Source organism: Schistocerca piceifrons, chromosome 1 (genome assembly GCF_021461385.2).
Source record: "Schistocerca piceifrons isolate TAMUIC-IGC-003096 chromosome 1, iqSchPice1.1, whole genome shotgun sequence".
NCBI lineage: Eukaryota > Metazoa > Arthropoda > Insecta > Orthoptera > Acrididae > Schistocerca > Schistocerca piceifrons.
In genome coordinates this window covers 345,472,215-345,495,615 of record NC_060138.1, presented here as the reverse complement: position 1 = coordinate 345,495,615, position 23,401 = coordinate 345,472,215, and the positions used below count along the sequence as shown (strand labels likewise).

The 23,401-nt window shown below is 39.5% G+C and overlaps 1 protein-coding gene across 1 annotated transcript in view; it reads left to right on the top strand.

The window, feature by feature from the left end:
• Nucleotides 1–23,401, top strand: part of LOC124784057 (ankyrin-3-like) — a 291,446-nt gene that overhangs the window by 173,231 nt on the left and 94,814 nt on the right. Inside the window, exons 17-19 of the mRNA XM_047254070.1 lie at nt 489–590; nt 7,693–7,827; nt 20,713–20,845. Of these exons, the coding sequence (XP_047110026.1) occupies nt 489–590; nt 7,693–7,827; nt 20,713–20,845 (370 nt within the window). The remainder of the gene's footprint in view (nt 1–488; nt 591–7,692; nt 7,828–20,712; nt 20,846–23,401) is intronic.

The window sequence follows — 23,401 nt, the reverse complement described above, 5'->3', positions numbered from 1 at the left end:
ATGGAAGGTTGCATTCTGTATGTCATAAAATACTAAAGATTGTTACCTTTCTTCTGATGTTTCTTTTTTGAGCTTCTGCCTAACTTCTCATTAATAGTAACAGATCAAAACATGACAGTGACTTCTTTCCCTTAACTAAACTTGGTTTGAATGTAACTGCTCCTATTGTGGTCTAACACAAGTGCTTCTGAATTTCTGTTTTATACATTCAGTACTAACTTTTCTGAGTATGCTTTTTTGTTCTACAGAAGTAACTGTCTAATCATGTACCTTATTCTTTTATATTGTTGCTGTGTTCAGAAGCCACAAGAATGAATTAACTCTTAGTGCATTCAGATAACATATGTGTTGAAATGTGTTGACACATGCCAACTTTAGTTCTTTTTGTACACCTAAGAGTTGATTTATTCAGATTGGGATCCCTATTTACATCCCGGGCATGGTAGTTGACTGCGGGTCTTTCTGTCTTCTTTATCCCAAACTCGCAGGTGGTGACGAAGTGTTGGATATGGCGATGAATGTTTACGGAAAACCTACCCATGCCCAACATGTCTACTTGCCTTACTACCAAGGTCAAATGCAGTATACACGTAAGTGTAATTGTCTTCCATCTTTTTACACTATGTAAAGATATATTTTTAGAGAATTTTCAGTATTTTAGTAGATGGTTATGGATAAAAAACTTATGTCTGTAGAAACATTGTAGTTTTGCTGTTGGTATGTACTGATTACTATTGTTTAATTATCCACTTTCTGCTTGTGATTATCCTCAAACATATTTGTAGACTGTGTAGTTATCTTTTACATAATGGCTTGTGGTTAGAGGTGTAATCATTTCCATAGCTTGCTTGTTGCTTGTAGTCAGATATTGCTGGGTTGTGTAGATGCTGGCACTGCAAACATCATTTTAGGCCAATGTAGTTCCCAAATTAATCATTTTTTAATCAAATAAAGCTTTAAAAGTTCTGTTCATAACAAGCAATAAATGGTTTATTTTGAGTGGGCATCCTTAGCAAAACGGATTCCGTGAAATAAGTAAATATACTTAATCTATGATGTGTCATCAATTAACCATAGTATATATTACAAATTATCTGATGCAAAGGATGAGCAGCAGAAAACTTTTAACTTGTCTTCGATTTATTGCTCATTTCATAGCATTATCAAATAGTTGTTTAGCCAGACATTGTCTCTAGTTACTTCTAATTATTAAACTTAAAGCCATAAAAATATCTTCTGCATGTGCATAAATCATGTTTAAAATGTTTATATTAAGTCACATTCCACACTGTTGTAATTGGTGTAACGGGAAATAGAGCACTTCGACCAGATCTGTATTTGGGAGAACCTCCACTTACGCTCCAAACATAGTGTTTCATATGAGAATTATTTCCTTCTGGGTGTATTTGTTTTCTGAGTCAAAATCTGTCTCATTTGAATAGAGAAAGTTATTGCACAATATTAAAGCTAAGTTATGGTTCTACAGGTTACATAACAGTGTAATGATTTATAGGTTTGGCACTATTTTGTCTGGTGAGTCTGTTTCATGTAACAGTATTTCTGTGCACATATATGATGCTGTTGTGTTTGTGTGCATCAGAGATAATTTCCTGCTTTTGCAGACTACATTTCTTGATTTGTTCCATTATCTAATGACTCACGATCAGAGTACAAGAACAGGTAATTATGCTGTTATTACTTGTGTTAACAATTAAGAAATTCTTTTTTGTGTGTTTCTAAATCTCTCAATCACTTGCAGATTTCCTATTTTGATAAGTTCTATTGAAGATGTGTTTCCTGTCACAAGAATATGGGTCTATTTTCTGAATACTGAACTGTGCAATGTGGGTTTCAGTTAGCTGTGCCTTGATATAGTACACTACTGTGGCTAATTTTATGTTTTGATTACAGTCATGTTATGTGACTCCACCTTTTACTTAATTCATAAGGACCTTTTATTACTAAAGAAGGATGCAGCATTCACTCAAGCACGACACTTGGCAGTTTTCATTATCCAGTAGGACAAAAAACCAGTCCAAGTTGCAAATATTTTATTTTTCATTCAGTGACTTGTTTCGGTCTGAGACCCATTTTCAAATCAACATAACAATGTCGAAAATGGAATTTCTGAAGATGTAAAAAAAAGTGAATGTATGTTACACATTTTTTTGACGTCTTCAGAAATGCCATTTTTGACTTTGTTATGTTGATTACTTTGTTATATCTAAAAACAAAGATGATGTGACTTACCGAACGAAAGCGCTGGCAGGTCGATAGACACACAAACAAACACACAAAATTCTGGCTTTCACAACAAACGGTTGCTTCGTCAGGAAAGAGGGAAGGAGAGGGAAAGACGAAAGGAAGTGGGTTTTAAGGGAGAGGCTAAGGAGTCATTCCAATCCCGGGAGCGGAAAGACTTACCTTAGGGGGAAAAAAGGATGGGTATACACTCGCACACACACACATATCCATCCACACGTATACAGACACAAGCAGACATATTTAAAGGTCTTTAAATATGTCTGCTTGTGTCTGTATATGTGTGGATGGATATGTGTGTGTGTGCGAGTGTATACCCGTCCTTTTTTCCCCCTAAGGTAAGTCTTTCCGCTCCCGGGATTGGAATGACTCCTTACCCTCTCCCTTAAAACCCACTTCCTTTCGTCTTTCCCTCTCCTTCCCTCTTTCCTGACGAAGCAACCGTTTGTTGCGAAAGCTGGAATTTTGTGTGTCTATCGACCTGCCAGCACTTTCGCTCGGTAAGTCACATCATCTTTGTTTTTAGATATATTTTTCCCACGTGGAATGTTTCCCTCTATTATATTGATTACTTTGTTATGTTGATTTGAAAGTCGGTCTCAGCCAAGAACTAGTCATCAAATGAAAAATAAAATATTTGCAACTTGAACTGTTTTTTTTTTTTTGTTCTATTGATTGACAGAAGTTGCTGACCCAAGTTACTCCAGCATGCTGGAAGTTCGTAAAGTTTTCATTATATTCTTCTACCATGAGTCTGTGTTTTATATCTCTAATAGTGTTGTTGAGGTTATGCCCTCTAATCCCCCATCCTTTGTTTTAAGGCAATTCTCTTGAGCAACATACCTCAAAAATACACTCCTGGAAATTGAAATAAGAACACCGTGAATTCATTGTCCCAGGAAGGGGAAACTTTATTGACACATTCCTGGGGTCAGATACATCACATGATCACACTGACAGAACCACAGGCACATAGACACAGGCAACAGAGCATGCACAATGTCGGCACTAGTACAGTGTATATCCACCTTTCGCAGCAATGCAGGCTGCTATTCTCCCATGGAGACGATCGTAGAGATGCTGGATGTAGTCACGTGGAACGGCTTGCCATGCCATTTCCACCTGGCGCCTCAGTTGGACCAGCGTTCGTGCTGGACGTGCAGACCGCGTGAGACGACGCTTCATCCAGTCCCAAACATGCTCAATGGGGGACAGATCCGGAGATCTTGCTGGCCAGGGTAATTGACTTACACCTTCTAGAGCACGTTGGGTGGCACGGGATACATGCAGACGTGCATTGTCCTGTTGGAACAGCAAGTTCCCTTGCTGGTCAAGGAATGGTAGAACGATGGGTTCGATGACGGTTTGGATGTACCGTGCACTATTCAGTGTCCCCTCGACGATCACCAGTGGTGTACGGCCAGTGTAGGAGATCGCTCCCCACACCATGATGCCGGGTGTTGGCCCTGTGTGCCTCGGTCGTATGCAGTCCTGATTGTGGCGCTCACCTGCACGGCGCCAAACACGCATACGACCATCATTGGCACCAAGGCAGAAGCGACTCTCATCGCTGAAGACGACACGTCTCCATTCGTCCCTCCATTCACGCCTGTCGCGACACCACTGGAGGCGGGCTGCACGAAGTTTGGGCGTGAGCGGAAGACGGCCTAACGGTGTGCGGGACCGTAGCCCAGCTTCATGGAGACGGTTGCGAATGGTCCTCGCCGATACCCCAGGAGCAACAGTGTCCCTAATTTGCTGGGAAGTGGCGATGCGGTCCCCTACGGCACTGCGTAGGATCCTACGGTCTTGGCGTGCATCCGTGCGTCGCTGCGGTCCGGTCCCAGGTCGACGGGCACGTGCACCTTCCGCCGACCACTGGCGACAACATCGATGTACTGTGGAGACCTCACGCCCCACGTGTTGAGCAATTCGGCGGTACGTCCACCCGGCCTCCCGCATGCCCACTATACGCCCTCGCTCAAAGTCCGTCAACTGCACATACGGTTCACTTCCACGCTGTCGCGGCATGGTACCAGTGTTAAAGACTGCGATGGAGCTCCGTATGCCACGGCAAACTGGCTGACACTGACGGCGGCGGTGCACAAATGCTGCGCAGCTAGCGCCATTCGACGGCCAACACCGCGGTTCCTGGTGTGTCCGCTGTGCCGTGCGTGTGATCATTGCTTGTACAGCCCTCTCGCAGTGTCCGGAGCAAGTATGGTGGGTCTGACACACCGGTGTCAATGTGTTCTTTTTTCCATTTCCAGGAGTGTATGTCACACTAGCTCTCTCTCAATCCACTACCTTGCCCTTGCTGTTACATTTCACTCATAAGCAAAATATAAGTCAAGTAGATCAGAATCATGGTAAATTGAAGCTTTTAGTTGGCCCACAAATGAATCATTTCATAGAATGTTTTCTGTGAATGACAAACATTTAGGCGAGGCCCACCATATTATTTTAATATGATGTGAAATGTCATTACGGTGTGCAGTTCATTGTAGAATGAAAGTTTAATGCAGAACAATATATAGTGAGGTGAGATGTATCTATTTTGTGATGAAATCAGATTTTTTCCAATAGCAGTACACAGAATTATGAAAAGTTCATAACATTGCAAATCCTTGGTAGGTGAAGACATTAATATAGGAAGACAGTCTCCCAACAGATTATGTGCTTGTCATCTTGAGGAGATTTGTAAACTTCAAAGAAATTTCATTCAGAGTGGCCACTGTCATCTTCTTTTCCCATTAAATAAAGAATATTTTATCAGTATGTCACTCACTTTACTTCTGTAAAGACTTCATGCTAAAGAAAGTGAGAGCTGTACATTGGATCAAAAAATTCGATAACCACTCCCAGTTAAGTCATTATAACAGTATTGTAAAATATTAAGTAAAGTTATTCAGAAGTCTAAATGTTTGTATTTGTCCTCCAGAATTAATAAGTTTAATAACAATATCAAAACAGTATGGAAAGTCATAAGGGGTGAGGCTAGTGTAAATTGCTGCAGTAGGATCCAAAACCTAGTTCTGAACATTGAAGATAAGCAAGTATGCAGAGAGACTGAGTCAGTGGCAACAATCTTTAATGGGTGATTTGTAAGTGATAATGGCTCCTTAGAAATGGTGATTAAAATACTGAAAGAACATTTCCCTAATTCTGTAGAGATGATAGCTATAACCCCCAAAACAGTACAGGAATTAAGGAAATCCATCATTTCTTTAAAAAGCAAATCTCAACAAATGGTGACAATATTTTAGCCTAGCTGCTAAAAGACTGCTGTAATCAGTTAAGTAAAGTTATAGCTCATATATTCAGTACCTCCTTCAATCAAGGTATGTTGTCCAACAGGATGAAATAGTCTATTGTGAAATCCCACTACAAAAAAGGCGATGCAATAGATGTTATAAATTATTACCCTATCTCCCTTTGACTGCATTTTCTAAAGTCTTTGAAAAATGAATGTGTGCCATAAGGATTGTAAGTCACTCTGACAACTTTCACATAATTAGCAAAGACCAGTTTGGATTCTGAACACGTACTCTGCAACTGAAGTCAGGTTTTCATTTAAAACTAATGTTTTGGTTTGCCTTGATAAGAATATATTGTTGCCTGTTGGCATATTTTGTAACCTGTCTAAGAATTTTGACTATATTGATGACATGATAGGATACTTACAGAAAAAGTGCACCATTATTGAATCTGAGAGCAAGTGGGAGATTGGCTAAAATTCTATCTACAAGACAGAAAATAGAGAATAGTGATATATGGAAACAACATGCAGGTTTGAGGGATAGAGACCAACTGGGGAATGGTATGTTACGAAGTCCCGCAAGGTTTTGTCCTTAGTTACACGATATTTCCTATATGTGTCAATGACCTACCTTTGTTCGCAATAAAACAAATGACTTCCCAATGTTTGCAATTGACACAAGCATTCAAATAGACAATAAAACATCCACCAACTTAAGAGTTTAATGGCCAACTAATTACTTGAAGATGTTCTGAACTAGTATGCAGTAAATTCTCTAGCAATAAATCTCAACAAAACCAATTACACCCCATTCCATTCTGATCACAAATGCCCACAGGAGATAAATATTGCACATGAGAGCCAACACATACAGAATATGCCTAACAGACTTAACTAGGAACACCACATTCTCCAAACCTTGAAAAGGCTTAGTGTAGCAACATTTGCCATCTGAAAATTAGAGACCTCCGTGTCTCAAAACTGCCTGTTTTGACTACATCCATTCACTGATGTGTTAAGGAACCACCTTCTGGGGCAATTAATCAATATAAAAAAGTCTGTACCATTCAAAAAATATAATTAGAATTGTGTCTGCAGTGCTTTCGAGAATGCCAAGTCATTATCTTCTTGAAGCAAGGAGGGAAATTAATCACTACCTCACAATATCTCTTTTTAATCATGATCTCCATGCTTCATAGTCCTTCACAATGTGAAGCGAGTGAGTCATATCACCTTCATAACACAAGAAGTAAATGTATCATACATGGTGATCTGAAGAATGTGTTTTTAGTGCAAAAAGGGGTAATGTACCATAGCACAGAAATCTTCAAGTCACTTCTAAGTAATATTAAGATACTACAATAACTGATCATTTAAAAGTAATTAAAGGAGTTTCACATGAAAACAGTTAATATTCTCTAGATGAATTCTTCAACAGAGACAGATAAGACCATTTCCCATATGTGTCTTTGTTTTCCCATTTTAATATTTCTTGTTGCTTTAAGTACACCTTGTAAATCTCATTGCTTGTGTTCTGTAAAAATTGTCTTTGTGCTTTATACATCAATCTCTATGTTTAGATACTTTATGAATTCGTATTTCTAACCTCTGTGATTGTTAGTGATATGAACATAATAATGAATTAAATGTTTTGACCCATTTCACAGCCACACACTATCACATGATAATGCAATTATGAAATATGTATCACGCTAAACAGAATAAATAACTGTCTGTTATCCAGCCCTTCATCTTAAATCATTGTAAGAATCCTGGATACTTTTCTGGGGAATGATGCTATTGCAATTTGTGTGTTGTAATGTTCAGCATAACAATTATGAGTTGAGGAAAAGCCTTTGGATAACGGAAAGTTTGGAATGTGAAATACAAGATAGTACATTTAAACTTGCATTGGGGAAGATTTCCCACTTTAAGTCAGCTTTCCATTTCCACATGCAATACCTTTGCAACAAATGCTGAAGTAATTGTTATTCAGACACATTTTCATGTGTTATAAATGACAAAAATGATTTTCCAAAACTGTGCTCTCTCATCTACCATGTATGTTAATTATTACAGTATGACCTAGATTTTTGCATTAGTATAAATAAACTAGTTTTTTGTAAATAATCTAGTTTTCTGTATTATGTCATTATTTTTAAATCTCATAGGTGAAGATCCAGGAATGAATGATCATCAGCAGTACCGGTACATGACAGTCGATGACATGAAATCACTTGGTGATGATTCTTTGCAAATTGATGTCACTAGGGATGAGAGGATTGATGCCAATAGGTTGTCAGTTGGTAAGTAATTCTACTGTAACTCTGTGGGATCCATGTACTTGAATTATTTAAAATAATTCTTCTTCCATCTCCAGACGTTCTTATATTTCCAGTTAGTTGTTCTGGTCCAGTAGCCTCCACAGTTAACAGTATATTCTTGCTTTCTAAACCTGAAATTAATGCAACATACATTAACTTCCACAGTCTCCCTGGATCTGTGATTCAGGTAATTCTTAGTTGAAAAGAATTCTGTGATACATTTGTAGAACATATTCTTTCTGGGCACACAACCTGTTAAACATTTCCTTGCCATGATATTTTGTAACAGAATTTGTTGATGAAATATTGTGGATAAACAATGTCTTTATCTGTCTTGAACACTGATGAATTATATAATCTAACATGAAGGTAGGTCATTGCTTGCTAAGTAGAGGAGATGCAGGTGTATAAAAAAATGGAAAAGTGCTTAGCTTTCAGACACCTTCTTTAAAGCTAAAGCACTTATCTTGGATGGCGTGTGTGGTGGGCATAGAGATGGACACAGGTATTGCATAGGTTGGGTGGATGGCAGAATATTGCTTTGGGGCAGATGAGATTGATGTAGGAAGAAAAATTATTTCATGAAGATTGTTACCAAAGATCTAACGCTGCTGAAAGCAGTTGGATTTACAGAGAATCAACCAAAACATATACAACAGCCTTGTGGAAAAGAATCATTATTATTTTAAGAAACTCATGTAAGAAAAATGGAAAAATTATGAGGAGACAGGATAGTTGGCATTACTTACATTCAAGAACCAAAATTTCAAGTACTGTGAACAGAAACATTTAAAAGTACAAAAATGTGGATAATTATAAACTAGTTTTCTCTACTTTTAAATGTGTATTTTGACAGCTCCTGAAGGTTAATTATTATCCTAATCATGTTGTTTCTTTGTAATTTTACAGTTTTTTCTTGCCAGCTTGTGTATTTTAGTTATTTAATATTATGTAAAAGATAACTATCTTAGTACTTGCTGCTCTTTACATACATTAAGGACTTAATTCTGCTAGATTTTTCAATTTATTTTATTTTCTTATTGCGCATACCAAGAAACTTTAATTACAATTACCATGGAATAATAAACGTCTTTTGTCATTTTATTCCAAAGAATAATAATATTATTATGCCAACATTATCAAATCAAACACTTTTCAAACACATTAAAAATACAAATAGTAATTTGCCATGTTCCCACATCATCCCCTTCATAGTAGCATAGTCAGTATAAGACTATAACTAATCTTGCTGGAAATCGAATTTCACGGCCAGATCGTTGTTCTTTTTGGTTTTTCATATTCTGTAGAGTCTGGGTGTTATTCTGTGCTGAGGGTTCACCAGAATGTCTCCAAGGTGTTTATTATTCTCATTAATCAGGTAGGCAGGTTTTAATCAACCAGTGGAAATATTCTTTATCTGGCCTTTCACTTTTAAGTCCAAAAAAATTTTTGATTCGTTTCAATCACTTCATATGGAGGCCCTAACGCCTTCTTCACTCGGTCAGCCCTTACAAACACATGTGTTATGTTGTTGAGGTCCTTATGTGTGAATGAGGTTTCTTTTGCTTTGTCGGGATATTGTACAGGTTTCAGATGATTCATATACAGCTTCAGTTGTGACACAAATTGGCGTAAATCTGAAGCCCTTTTTGTGCCATACCCTTGACAAAAATCACTTGATATCCTGATGTGCAAGCCATAAACCATTTTTGCAATTGTAGCTTTAGAGTTTTCTCTAATTCAGCATCAAAGACCAAGAAGGATCACAGGTATTACTGGAGTCCATTTAGCAGCTGTATGGCCATGGATGGCTGCTTTGAGTGTCTGATGAAATCTTTCAATTTTTCCATTTGATTGAGGATGATATGGTGTAGTTTGTGTTTGATTACAACTACATAATTTTGATAGCCTTGGAATAGCTTTGAGTTAAATTGTCTTCCACAGGCAATCACTATCAGGTGATCCAACAACTGAAAAATGCTCATGCTATTGCTCCTGCTTGTATATCTCGAAGAGATACTACTTTCATCCAATTTGTAACTTGTATCGATGCATATTGAACAATAAGTATATTCATCCAAAGGAGACATTGGTCCTATCAGGTCAAGGTGAATTATTTTGAAGTGTTCCTCTTTACAGGGAAATTGTCCTAGTGGCTCTTGAACATGTCATGATACTTTATTTTTCTGGCAAGCATTGTATGTTTTACCTCAATTTCTGACCTCTTTTTCATGTGTAAAGTGGGTATTTTAATTTAAATGATGTGTGGCCACTGGAGTGTAGTTGATGAAGCTCCTAGCCATCTTCTCGTGCCTGGGCTATACCTTCATAGTTACCTGGAACTGATTCTTCAAGCCTTGATAAGCTATCAGCAACAACATTTTCTTTACCAAATATATGTCACAGGTCTGTAGTAAACTGTGAAATATGCTGAAGATAACGTAATTGGAATGGCATTGCTTTCTTTTTATTTTGCTTGAAAGCATACGTTAGAGGTGTGTGGTCAATATAAATATGGAAGTCTCCTCCTTCTAACAGATATTTAAAATATTTGACAGCCATGTATAAACAAGCAGCTCTCTGTCATACATGGAATACTTGTTTCATGCCATTGTGAACTTTTTTTGAAAAAAATCCAATTGTTCTCCACAATCTATCTTGCCACTGCTGCAGTGGAGCACCTGCCGCAGCATCTGATGCACCTACAAACAATGCAAGTCGACTGTGCGACCCAGGAAGTGTCAAAAGCGTAGTATTTGCAAAGTCTTCTTTCCATTTTTGGAACTGAGCAGTTGCTTCTTCTGTCTTCTTCCATCCAGTCAGTATGTCTTCAGTCATTTTTAGTTGTGCCTTTCAAGTAATCATTCAGCAAAGCTTGATTTTCAGCAGCATGTTCCAAGTGCCGACGATAGAAGTTGATGATCCCTAGGAACGTCTAAGATCACGAACTGTTTCAGGTCATTTGTAGTTCATTATTGCCGCAACCTTTTCTGGATCTGCCTTTGTTTCTGTAGGTGTAATTAATGTCCTAAGAATGTTAGCTGTTGTACACCAAATATTGATTTGTCAACATTTATTACAATATCATATTAATTCAGCTGTTTAATGAGTGAGTTTAGATGCTCAACATGTTGCTCTGGAGATTCTGATGCTATTGAAATATCATCCAAGTACGGGAAACAGAAATCTAGTTCTAGCCCATTGTGATTGCATGGAATATTTAACAGAAACTGAAATTCAATTTTTGCAACTTGCAATGTATGTGGGTCCAAACAACGAGCCTTATTGTATGCTGATGGACCGGTCGATATAGTGATGTAATTCTGTACTTTTTGCTTCAACATCTTTGGTACTATGATAGATTTTGTTAGTTTAGGAAATTTTTCCAAAAGTTTAGAAAACTGGCATGTTGCCTAGAGTGAGCTTTGTGAGTCTTTAGCATTCGTAGTGGTTACTTCTGCCGAGATCTTTACTTTGGTGATATTGTTTATCAGTTTTTTGTTTTTGAGATCAACGAGTAAACCATAATGATGAAGGAAATCAGCCCCCAGTATTCCTTTTGATATGTCTACTGTAATGAATGGCTGTTCAGAATTGTATTTAAGCCCTAAATCGAAGGTTTATACTTGGAACATCAACTTTTTATCTTTGAATCATTTGCAGCATAAAGAATGAAGTCAGAGGGTTGAACATTCTTGCCTTTTGAAACTGGTATAACAGACAAATCCCACCACTACCTACCAGAAAATAACTTCCACTATTCCAGTCTTTAACAAACAGGTGATATTGGCAGCTTGATGTGAGTACTGGGGTAGAACACTCAGATGCTGTTATGTTTATCATTTCTAGTTTTCCTTGTTTGACCACTGACAAGGCTGAACACATTTTTCAGGCTTACAGCATGTGTCAAATTTAAAATGATGATAGCAGTATTTTCTGTTTTTATTGAATTTTGCTCTACTTCTACTACGCGATCTTGCATGCTTGCATTGCAAAGCATTTTTATCTCATTTTCCATTTCTTCAGTTGTTAAGAGAAGATCTTGGTCTGACATGGATTGTGATGTTGAAAGAATGGACTGAACTGATGCAGTTTCAGCCTCCTCTACAGAGTGCATTTCAATCATATGATCTGTCATTTGAGCAATCTTATCCACTGTTTCGTGAGATATAACTAAAATACATTCTATGCTACTAGGAAGTTTGTCAAGCCAAAGTTTTTTCAAAATCTTGATTGACACATTAGTTTCGGCAAAGCCCCGGATTTTTCTTAATAATTAGCTAGGCTTTATCACATAGTTCCAAACCACTCAAGAGCTTTTTTAATTTGATGCTCTTCACTTTCTTTAAAGATGGTCAGAAGTTGTTCTTTTGCAAGAGAATATTTATTGTTCTTGTCACTTGTAACTAGATCACAGACGTTTTCAACAAATTTTGACTCCAGCTGAGCAAGCAAATAGTTGACTTCGTCACTTCAGTAATTATACCAGCAATTGCAAATTGTGTGTTGGACTGAGAAAAGTGGATGTTTCGTTTTTCCATCCAAAATGACAGTAGCTTAATGCTTACCTTATCAATTTCCAGTTTGCATTCAGGATTATTACCTTCAGGTTCATTTACTGTTGACATTTTGCATATTTTTTAAACACCATATGCGATGAATTCAGGTTAAAAAATTCGCGAAAATTTGACTGCAGTTACCTTGAAAATGTCATTGTCTTACTGGTCATGTTGGGGTCACCAGTTTGTTGCTCTTTGGATTCATTAAGGACTCAGTTTAATTGCATTTTCAATTTATTTTATTTTCTAATCTTTCACACCAAGAAACTTTAATTATAATCACCATGGAATAACAAACTTCTTCTTTTCTTGTTTTATTCCAAAGAGTTATAATATTATTATGTCAAAGTTATCACAGAAAAACTTTTCAAACACATTAAAAACAAAAATAGTAATTTGTCATGTTCCCACAGACATCAGTGATAGAAACTGCATTATTTCCTGGAAGTAAACTCAGATATTTAAGATGCCCATTGAACTAGATAACACAAATAGACCACTCTCTGACATTTCAGTTAATAGCAATAAAATGAGAGCTTAACTCATATAAATATAAAAGTTGGGTGGACTGTGATACTCGCTAAGGCAATGGAGGTTTTTTAAAAAAAAATCATACGTGACATCAGTGTAAATACTTGATCTTCAAGCATAGAGGCAGGAATTGCCAACAGTACCATAGAGAACAACAGTAAATAAGGCTTAGACAAAAACAAACTGTGGAAAATCCAGGATGGATTGTATCAATATTATGAAAAAGGCAACTGCTACTCACCATATAGCAGAGATGCTGAGTTGCAGATAGGCACAACAAAAAGCCTGTCAGAAAGTGAGATTTCAGCCAACAAGGCCCTCATCGGAAATGGACAACATGCTCACGCGTGCCCCCCCCCCCCCCCCCCCCCCCCCCCCCCCCACACACACACGCACACGTGACACAGTCTTTGGCAGTGAGGAGGAGAGGAGGAGGCTGGGGCGCGAGGGGGAGGATAGCAAGGTAGGAGTGGGGGATGGCAAAGTGGTGCTTGTGGGAGTGTACAGGTGCGAGGTGGAGATAGGGTAGTGAAGCTAGGTGCAGTCAGGAGGTTAGCTAGAGGGTGGGGGAAAAGGGGTGTAGCAGAAAAGGAGAAAAGTAAAAAGACTGAGGGTACGTTGGTGGAATAGAGGGCTGTGTAGTGTTGGAATGGGAACAGGTAAGGGGCTAGATAGGTAAGGACGATGACTAATGAAAGTTGAGGCCAGTAAGGCTTCGGGAATGTGGGATACATTGCAGGGAGAGTTCCCATCAGCGCAATTTAGAAAAGCAGATATTGGTCGGAAGAATCCAGATGGCTCAGGCTGTGAAGCAGTCATTGAAATGAAGAACATCATGTTGGGTGGTGTGCTCAGCAATGCGGTGGTCCAGCTGATCCTTGGCTACAGTTTGTTGGTGGCCATTCATGCGGTCAGATAGCTTGTTGGGTGTCATGCACATGTAGAATGCAGCTCAAGTGTTGCAGCTTAGATAGTAGATCACATGACTGGTTTCGCAGGTAGCCCTGCCTTTGACGAGATAGATGATGTTTGTGACTGGACTGAAGTAGATGGTTGTGAGAGGATGTATGGGACAGGTCTTGATTCTGGGTTTATTACAGGAACAGTTCACAGTTCTTGCAGAATAATACGGTACGTATTGAACAGTCACTGTCGGTGCCTATTTGAATTACACTTATTTCACAGTTAAGTTGATGCATTATTGTTGACCTCACCAGCAAGGGTTTCTTGTCTGAAAATCGGCTGTGGACTGACTGACTCGAGACAAAAAATTGGGCCTTTATACAGGGCTATTACAAACGATTGAAGCGATTTCATAAATTCACTGTAGCTCCATTCATTGACATATGGTCACGACACACTACAGATACATAGAAAAACTCATAAAGTTTTGTTCGGCTGAAGCCGCACTTCAGGTTTCTGCTGCCAGAGCGCTCGAGAGCGCAGTGAGACAAAATGGCGACAGGAGCCGAGAAAGCGTATGTCGTGCTTGAAATGCACTCACGTCAGTCAGTCATAACAGTGCAACGACACTTCAGGACGAAGTTCAACAAAGATCCACCAACTGCTAACTCCATTCGGCGATGGTATGCGCAGTTTAAAGATTCTGGATGCCTCTGTAAGGGGAAATCAAGGGGTCGGCCTGCAGTGAGCGAAGAAACGGTTGAACGCGTGCGGGCAAGTTTCACGCGTAGCCCGCGGAAGTCGACGAATAAAGCAAGCAGGGAGCTAAACGTACCACAGCCGACGGTTTGGAAAATCTTACGGAAAAGGCTAAAGCAGAAACCTTACCGTTTACAATTGCTACAAGCCGTGACACCTGATGACAAAGTCAAACGCTTTGAATTTTCGGCGCGGTTGCAACAGCTCATGGAAGAGGATGCGTTCAGTGCGAAACTTATTTTCAGTGATGAAGCAACATTTTTTCTTAATGGTGAAGTGAACAGACACAATGTGCAAATCTGGGCGGTAGAGAATCCCCACGCATTTGTGCAGCAAATTCGTAATTCACCAAAAGTTAACGTGTTTTGTACAATGTCACGGTTTAAAGTTCACGGCCCCTTTTTCTTCTGCGAAAAAAACGTTACAGGACACGTGTATCTGGACATGCTGGAAAATTGGCTCATGCCACAACTGGAGACCGACAGCGCTGACTTCATCTTTCAACAGGATGGTGCTCCACCGCACTTCCATCATGATGTTCGGCATTTCTTAAACAGGAGATTGGAAAACCGATGGATCGGTCGTGGTGGAGATCATGATCAGCAATTCATGTCATGGCCTCCACGCTCTCCCGACTTAACCCCATGCGATTTCTTTCTGTGGGGTTATGTGAAAGATTCAGTGTAAACCTCCTCTACCAAGAAACGTGCCAGAACTGCGAGCTCGCATCAACGATGCTTTCGAACTCGTTGATGGGGACATGCTGCGCCGAGTGTGGGAGGAACTTGATTATCGGCTTGATGTCTGCAGAATCACTAAAGGGGCACATATAGAACATTTGTGAATGCCTAAAAAAACTTTTTGAGTTTTTGTATGTGTGTGCAAAGCATTGTGAAAATATCTCAAATAATGAAGTTATTGTAGAGCTGTGAAATCGCTTCAATCATTTGTAATAACCCTGTATATCATCACAGTAATAGGTTCTGAAACTATAACATTGTTTGATGTTTAATTTACAGAAATTACAATTAAAACATAACTCTTTAAATTAACTGAATAAATTTAAAAATTGGCTCTTTTTAACAGTTTCTTCTACCATGAGGATTAAGCCAAATTATTTGTTTGTTGTTGTTGTTGTTGTTGTTGTTGTCTTCAGTCCTGAGACTGGTTTGATGCAGCTCACCATGCTACTCTATCCTGTGCAAGCTTCTTCATCTCCTAGTACTTACTGCAACCTACATCCTTCTGAATCTGCTTAGTGTATTCATCTCTTGGTCTCCCTCTACAATTTTTACCCTCCACGCTGCCCTCCAATGCAAAATTTGTGATCCCTTGATGCCTCAGAACATGTCCTACCAACCGGTCTTCTTCTTGTCAAGTTGTGCCACGAACTCCTCTTCTCCCCAATTCTATTCAACACCTCCTCATTAGTTATGTGATCTACCCATCTAATCTTCAGCATTCTTCTGTAGCACCACATTTCGAAAGCTTCTATTCTCTTCTTGTCCAAACTATTTATTGTCCATGTTTCACTTCCATACATGGCTACACTCCATACAAATACTTTCAGAAACAACTTCCTGACACTTAAATCTATACTCGATGTTAACAAATTTCTCTTCTTGAGAAACGCTTTTCTTGCCATTGCCAGTCTACATTTTATATCCTCTCTACTTCGACCATCATCAGTTATTTTGCTCCCCAAATAGCAAAACTCCTTTACTACTTTAAGTGTCTCATTTCCTAATCTAATTCCCTCAGCATCACCCTATTTAATTTGACTACATTCCATTATCCTCGTTTTGGTTTTGTTGATGTTCATCTTATATCCTCCATTCAAGACACTGTCCATTCCGTTCCACTGCTCTTCCAAGCTCTTTGCTGTCTCTGACAGAATTACAATGCCATCAGCGAACCTCAACGTTTTTATTTGTTCTCCATGGATTTTAATACCAACTCCGAATTTTTCTTTTGTTTCCTTTACTGCTTGCTCAATATACAGATTGAATAACATCGGGGACAGGCTACAACCTTGTCTCAATCCCTTCCCAACTGCTGCTTCCCTTTCATGCCCCTCAACTCTTATAACTGCCATCTGGTTTCTGTACAAATTGTAAATAGCCTTTCGCTCCCTGTATTTTACCCCTGCCACCTTTAGAATTTGAAACAGAGTATTCCAGTCAACATTGTCAAAAGCTTTCTCTAAGTCTCTTTCTCCTGATAACGACGTCCTCTTGAGTAGTCCCCACCCGGAGATCCGAATGGGGGACTATTTTACCTCCGGAATATTTTACCCAAGAGGACGCCATCATCTTTTAACCATACAGTAAAGCTGCATGCCCTCGGGAAAAATTATGGCTGTAGTTTCCCCCTGCTTTCAGCCGTTCGCAGTGCCAGCACAGCAAGGCCGTTTTGGTTAGTGTTACTAGGCCAGATCAGTCAATCATCCAGACTGTTGCCCCTGCAACTACTGAAAAGGCTGCTGGCCCTCTTCAGGAACCACATGTTTGTCTGGCCTCTCAACAGGTACCCCTCCGTTGTGGTTGCACCTACGGTACGGCATCTGTATCCCTGAGGCATTCAAGCCTCCCCACCAGCGGCAAGGTCCATGGTTCATGGGGGTAGAATTATTTGTTTAAATGATGAAATTAACAGATATAGTTATACAAACAATACTTTTGACAAAACTGGTAATTATTTTGGAATTAGTTTAGAACTGGCTTTGCTAACATGTTTTCGAATAGAACCAAATAAATACTTTAAGAATCCTAGTGATTCTTTTTCCAAATGTTTTATCATTATTACAGAATATGTATTTGTTTGTAAGTCAACAATAGAATTTAAGTTATGAAAAAATTACTGATTTCACCCTATAATGAAAGATATTTACTAGGAATAGTCAAAATAAATCAGGAAATTAATTACATGCACAAAACTAAGCACAAAATTAGATCAGGTGCTATACTCTTGAAAACTGAGGGCCAACCTTTCTCTTTCATGAAAATGCAGATTATACTTACATATGTTAATGATAATTAGTCAAAAATGAAAAAAAAAATCAATTTAAGGAGTCAGATGGCAAAACAAGAGAGGAAGTAAAAAGATCTCAGCTTGCTTTGTCACAAGGTGAATGCTCCTCTGTGGATGGAGAGTGGGACTTTGGATGGTGGTTGGTGACAGGAAAGAAGAGGCACAGTAGACCTGTTTTTGTACAATGTTGTGAGGGTAATTACAGTCTGTGAAGGCCTCAGTGAGACCCTCAGTGTATATTGAGAGAGGCTGCTTGTCACTACAAATGTGGTGGCCAGGAAAGGCTAGGCTATATGAAACGGACTTCTTGGTATGGAATGGGTGGCAGCTATCAGAGTGGAGGTATTGCTGGTGGTTAGTAGGTTTAATATTCACAGAGGTACTAATATAGCCATATTTGATGTGGATGTCAACGTTAAGGAAGTTGGTTTGTTGGGTTGAGTAGGACCAGGTGAAGTGAATGGGCAAGAAAGTGTTGAGGTTATGGAAGAATGTGGATAAGGTGTCCTGGTCTTTGATCCGGATCATGAAGAAGTCATCAGTGAATCTGAACCAGGTGAGAGGTTTGGGATTCTGGGTGTTTAGGAAGGCTTCGTCTAGATGTCCCATGAATAGGTTGGCATAGGATGGTGCCATTCGGATGCCCATGGCCGTACCCGGAATTTGTGTGTAGGTAATATCTTCAAAGGAGAAACAATTGTGGGTGGGATATAGTTGGTCATGGTGACTAGGAAGGAGGTTGTTGGTTTTGAACCTGTCAGGCATTGGGAAAGGTATTGTTCAACAGTAGTAAGGCCATGGGCATTAGGGATGTTAGTGTAAAGGGAGATGGCATCAATAGTGATGCTCAACGTGTTATGTACTAAAGTAACAGGAATTGTGCAGAGTTTGTGGAGGAAATGGTTGGTATCTTTCATATAGGAGGGTAGGTTGTGGGTGCTGAAAGTGTTGGTCTATGAGAGCAGAGATTCTTTCAGTGAGAGCACGGTAAATGGCGACAGGGAGGCATCCTGGGTGGTTGGGTTTATGGACTTTTGGAAGCACATAGAAGGAAGGAGAGCAGGAAGTGGTATGGGTGAGGACAGAGATGAGCCTAAGGATTTGAGAAGAGACTGGAGATTCTGCTGGATTTCTGCAATGGGGTCACTTGGCAGGGTGTGTAGGTGGATGAATCTGACAGCTGGTGGGGTCCTTCTGCCAGGTAATCCTTGCAGTTCAAAACAAGAGTGGTGGAGCCTTTGTCAGCAGGTGGAATCATAATGTTGAAATCAGTTTTTGGATGGTGGATTGTGGTTTTTTCCACAGATGTAAGGTTAGTTTGTATGTTGAGAGATTTGGGAAATGATGATGAGGCAAGGTTCAAGGTTAAGAAATTCTGGAAAGTTAACAGGGGCTGATTTGGGGGCAGTGGGGGTGGATCACAGTTGGATGGAGGAGCGAACTGAGTCAGTCAGGATTTAACATTGGTCCTTGATTGATTCTGATTGGTAGGATTGGTGGCGAAAAAGAGTTTCCACTGTAGGGACCGGGAGAAGGAGAGAAGTTCTTTAAGAAGTCCTGCATCATTGAATTTGGGAGTGGGGCAAAAGGTGAGGCCTTTCAAAATGACTGATACTTCTGTGGGGGTAAAGCTTTTGGAGGAAATGTTCATTACTATGTTTCAGGTCTGTTTATGTTCTGGATTCTGTGTTGTTGTGGGAGGGAGTTTTGGAGGGTGGGCTAAATGTAATAGGTCTGTGAGCCAGGATTTATCAGCTATGAGGGGCAGTGGGGCAGGTTTGGAGATTTTGTAGAGGTTGTGGATAGTGGTAGTCTAAGGCGGGAGTAGGAAGTGAATAGGGCGGAGAGCTTTTTGAGGTGGCATTGTGCATGCACATGTAGTTCCTGGAGGGTACGAGTTTCATTGTGTGCTATAGGATCCAGGAATTGGAAATTGCATAGCAAGAGAATTTTGCTACCTGTGAAATCAGTCACGTGATCTGCAAGCTTAGCTGCAACTACTGAGCTGCATTCTATGTGAGCATGACATCCAACAGGCTGTCTGTCTGCGTGAGTGGCCACTGATAAACTGTGGTGAAGAAACTGCTGGACCATACTGTTGCTGAGCATACCAGCCAACTTACTGTTCTTCATTTCAGTGACTGCTTTACAGCGTGAGCCATCTGGATCCTTCCCACCAACACCAGCTTTTCTGAATTATGCAGGTATGAATTCTCCGTGCAATATATCCTATGTTCCTGTAACCGTCCTGTCCTCAACTTCTGTTAGTCATTTTCCGTACCCCTAGCCTCTTCCTAGTTCCCATTCCAGTCAGTGCACCCTAAGTCTTCCTACTTCTCTCCTTTTCAATTAACCCTTCCCCCTCTCCCTCTGTCTAACCTCCCGACTGCACCTAGCCACCTTACTCTCTCTCCACCTCAACTCAGCACGCTCCCACAACTGCCCTTTACCGTCCTTCACCTCTACCCTGCTATACCTCCCCTTCCCTGCCCCAGCCTCCTTCTATCCCCACCACCTGATTTCCTCTCCCATCATGTGCTGCTGCTTCAGCTGCCAGAGACTGTGCTCTGTGTGTGTGTGTGTGTGTGTGTGTGTGTGTGTGTGTGTGTGTGTGTGTGTGTGTGTGTGTCACTTGCTGACAGTCTTTTCTATGTACCTATCTGCGACTCAGCATCTCTGCTATGTGGTGAGTAGCAGCTATGCTTTTCATAATATTAAGGCCTAGTTAAATCAGTTCTATGGTTCAGTGTCATGTGGATGTATTTAATCGTATTTAGGCAAAAATAGTAGGCAACAGAGTTTACGGTGAACTGGTACAAGTACCATTATATTGCTTGACTCTGTGTGGGAGCAGTAATTACACGTCAGAATAATGAAGTGTCAACTATTAACATATATATGGTAGTTCAAATTGCTAGGGAAAATATGCTGTTAAACCATAATATTTCCCTCCATTTTTACCAGGCTGAATCATAACTTTTATTATGACTGCAGTCTGTATACCTCCTTTAAACTATGAATAATTTATCTAAACTTGTTCAGAATTTTTTGAGTTTTATGAATTTAAGTCAAGTTTCCATTTCAGCTCCTGGTGGTATAACTGAAGTCATTTTAGCGCCACAACACACAAAGGAGAGTTATGTACAGGCCGTCAACCAATATAACACTCTGCATGCACCAGACAATGTCGATATTGCACGCCATCCTGTACACATGGGGTAAGTACTTTTCTTAGTCATGCATCTGATGATATTTCAAGTTTTGATTTCTGTGCACATTGTAATTGTCCTGCATGGAGCTGTATCTGTGGGTGCATAGACACACACCAGTTATCTTCCGTATGGTAGTTCATGCTACAGAATTTTATTTCATATAGAATTTTTGGAATCTCACAACACAGAAATATATGGAGTTGCTAAACTATTGTGGTCTATGTATAACTTGAAACAGTTGTGCAAGATGACCACTGATTGTTACAGAGACACAGCACTAATTCTCTGGGCTTGTAATTAAGGAGAGTAGCTTCAACCATCCATCTGTTGTTGTTGTTGTTGTGGTCTTCAGTCCTGAGACTGGTTTGATGCAGCCCTCCATGCTACTCTATCCTGTGCAAGCCTTTTCATCTCCCAGTACCTACTGCAACCCACATCCTTCTGAATCTGCTTAGTGTATTCATCTCTTGGTCTCCCTCTACGATTTTTACCCTCCACGCTGCCCTCCAATACTAAATTGGTGATCCCTTGATGCCTCAGAACATGTCCTACCAACCGATCCCTTCTTCTGGTCAAGTTTTGCCACAAACTTCTCTTCTCCCCAATCCTATTCAATACTTCCTCATTAGTTATGTGATCTACCCATCTAATCTTCAGCATTCTTCTGTAGCACCACATTTCAAAAGCTTCTATTCTCTTCTTGTCCAAACTATTTATCGTCCACGTTTCACTTCCATACATGGCTACACTCCATACAAATACTTTCAGAAATGACTTCGTGACACTAAAATCTATACTCGATGTTAACAAATTTCTCTTCTTCAGAAACGCTTTCCTTGCCATTGCCAGTCTACATTTTATATCCTCTCTACTTCGACCATCATCAGTTATTTTGCTCCCCAAATAGCAAAACTCCTTTACTACTTTAAGTGCCTCATTTCCTAATCTAATTCCCTCAGCATCACCCGACTTAATTAGACTACATTCCATTATCATTGTTTTGCTTTTGTTGATGTTCATCTTATATCCTCCATTCAAGACACTGTCCATTCCATTCAACTGCTCTTCCAAGTCCTTTGCTGTCTCTGACAGAATTACAATGTCATCGGCGAACCTCAAAGTTTTTATTTCTTCTCCATGAATTTTAATACCTACTCCGAATTTTTCTTTTGTTTCCTTTACTGCTTGCTCAATATACAGATTGAACAACATCGGGGAGAGGCTACAACCCTGTCTTACTCCCTTCCCAACCACTGCTTCCCTTTCATGTCCCTCGACTCTTATAACTGCCATCTGGTTTCTGTACAAATTGTAAATAGCCTTTCGCTCCCATTCAACTTAATTTAAATTATTGCCTCTTATTTTGACTACTGGAAGTAAATAGGTGATAATTATACTAGTGATACCATGGTCAACTCATGTTTTGTGCTTGTCAAAACTGAGCCAGTGTTACATGTTCATGATCATGCCATTGATTGAACAAGTGGTGGAACGTGCTGGGTAGAGTTTTCAGCAAGCTTTCTGTGATGAACACAAGATATCACCAACGAGATTGCATGAAGAAGGAAGACAGTAAATAATTTAAATCAAGTTAAGTGCATGGATTGTGTAATAAAGCCCAGATCTACATCTGTGTCTGTATTCCATAGGCCTCGAAGGCACATAATGCACTAGCATTGCTTTTTCATCTTTTGTACTCCACTCAGTGTGAACGAGTACATTTCCATATTAGGCAATATTTATCTCATCTTATCTTTATGAATTTTACATGAGATGTTTATGTTTGTGGAAGTAAGTAATACATTTGTTGTCTTGAAACATGAACTCACAGTATTTTGAAAATAAGCCTTTATGCGAAGCACAGTGCCTCTGTGGTGTAACTTTTATTAGAGTTTTTTTTAACCTTTCTGTGACATTCTCATACTGTAGGATAATACTGGGAAAAATGTACATGTCTCAAAAATTGGCCTCAGATTAAAGGAAATGGTTGTCAAATTATATAAACTCGTACAGAGAACAGTATGAAACTGAAACTCTGGCTATAGCAAAATCTGAAAAGGTCAGCTGCAAAATGGAAATGTGCTGCAACACAGGTAAATAGAAAATGAGGTAGACAGAAGAAATTTAAAACATATATATTTTGTAAATATCCCTGAAGAAAATCAGTAGCCAGTCACACTTTCTGAATGAATGATTTATTTCACTGTAACTTGTGTAAGACCTGCTCCCATTGTCAGACAGCAGCAATCATTTTTCATGCAAAAATTTCAGATTTTTGTCTTGAGCAAAAGTTTTCCTTTATACATTACGGCATAGAGATCTGCTTCATTGATGGATAAAATGCTGAACCAACCTCACTGCCATCTGAAGATGGGGCTAGGCTCGAAACTAGTTACAGTGAAACAAATCATTTATTCAAAAACTATGGCTAGTTGCAGTTTTTTAATTAGCAATATGTAGAAAAACACCTACAGTGTCTTAAAACAATCATGGATAAAATAAATATATTGTAAACAGAGCAGAAGGGATGATGCCTGTACAAAATCACACTAAAGGACAGCC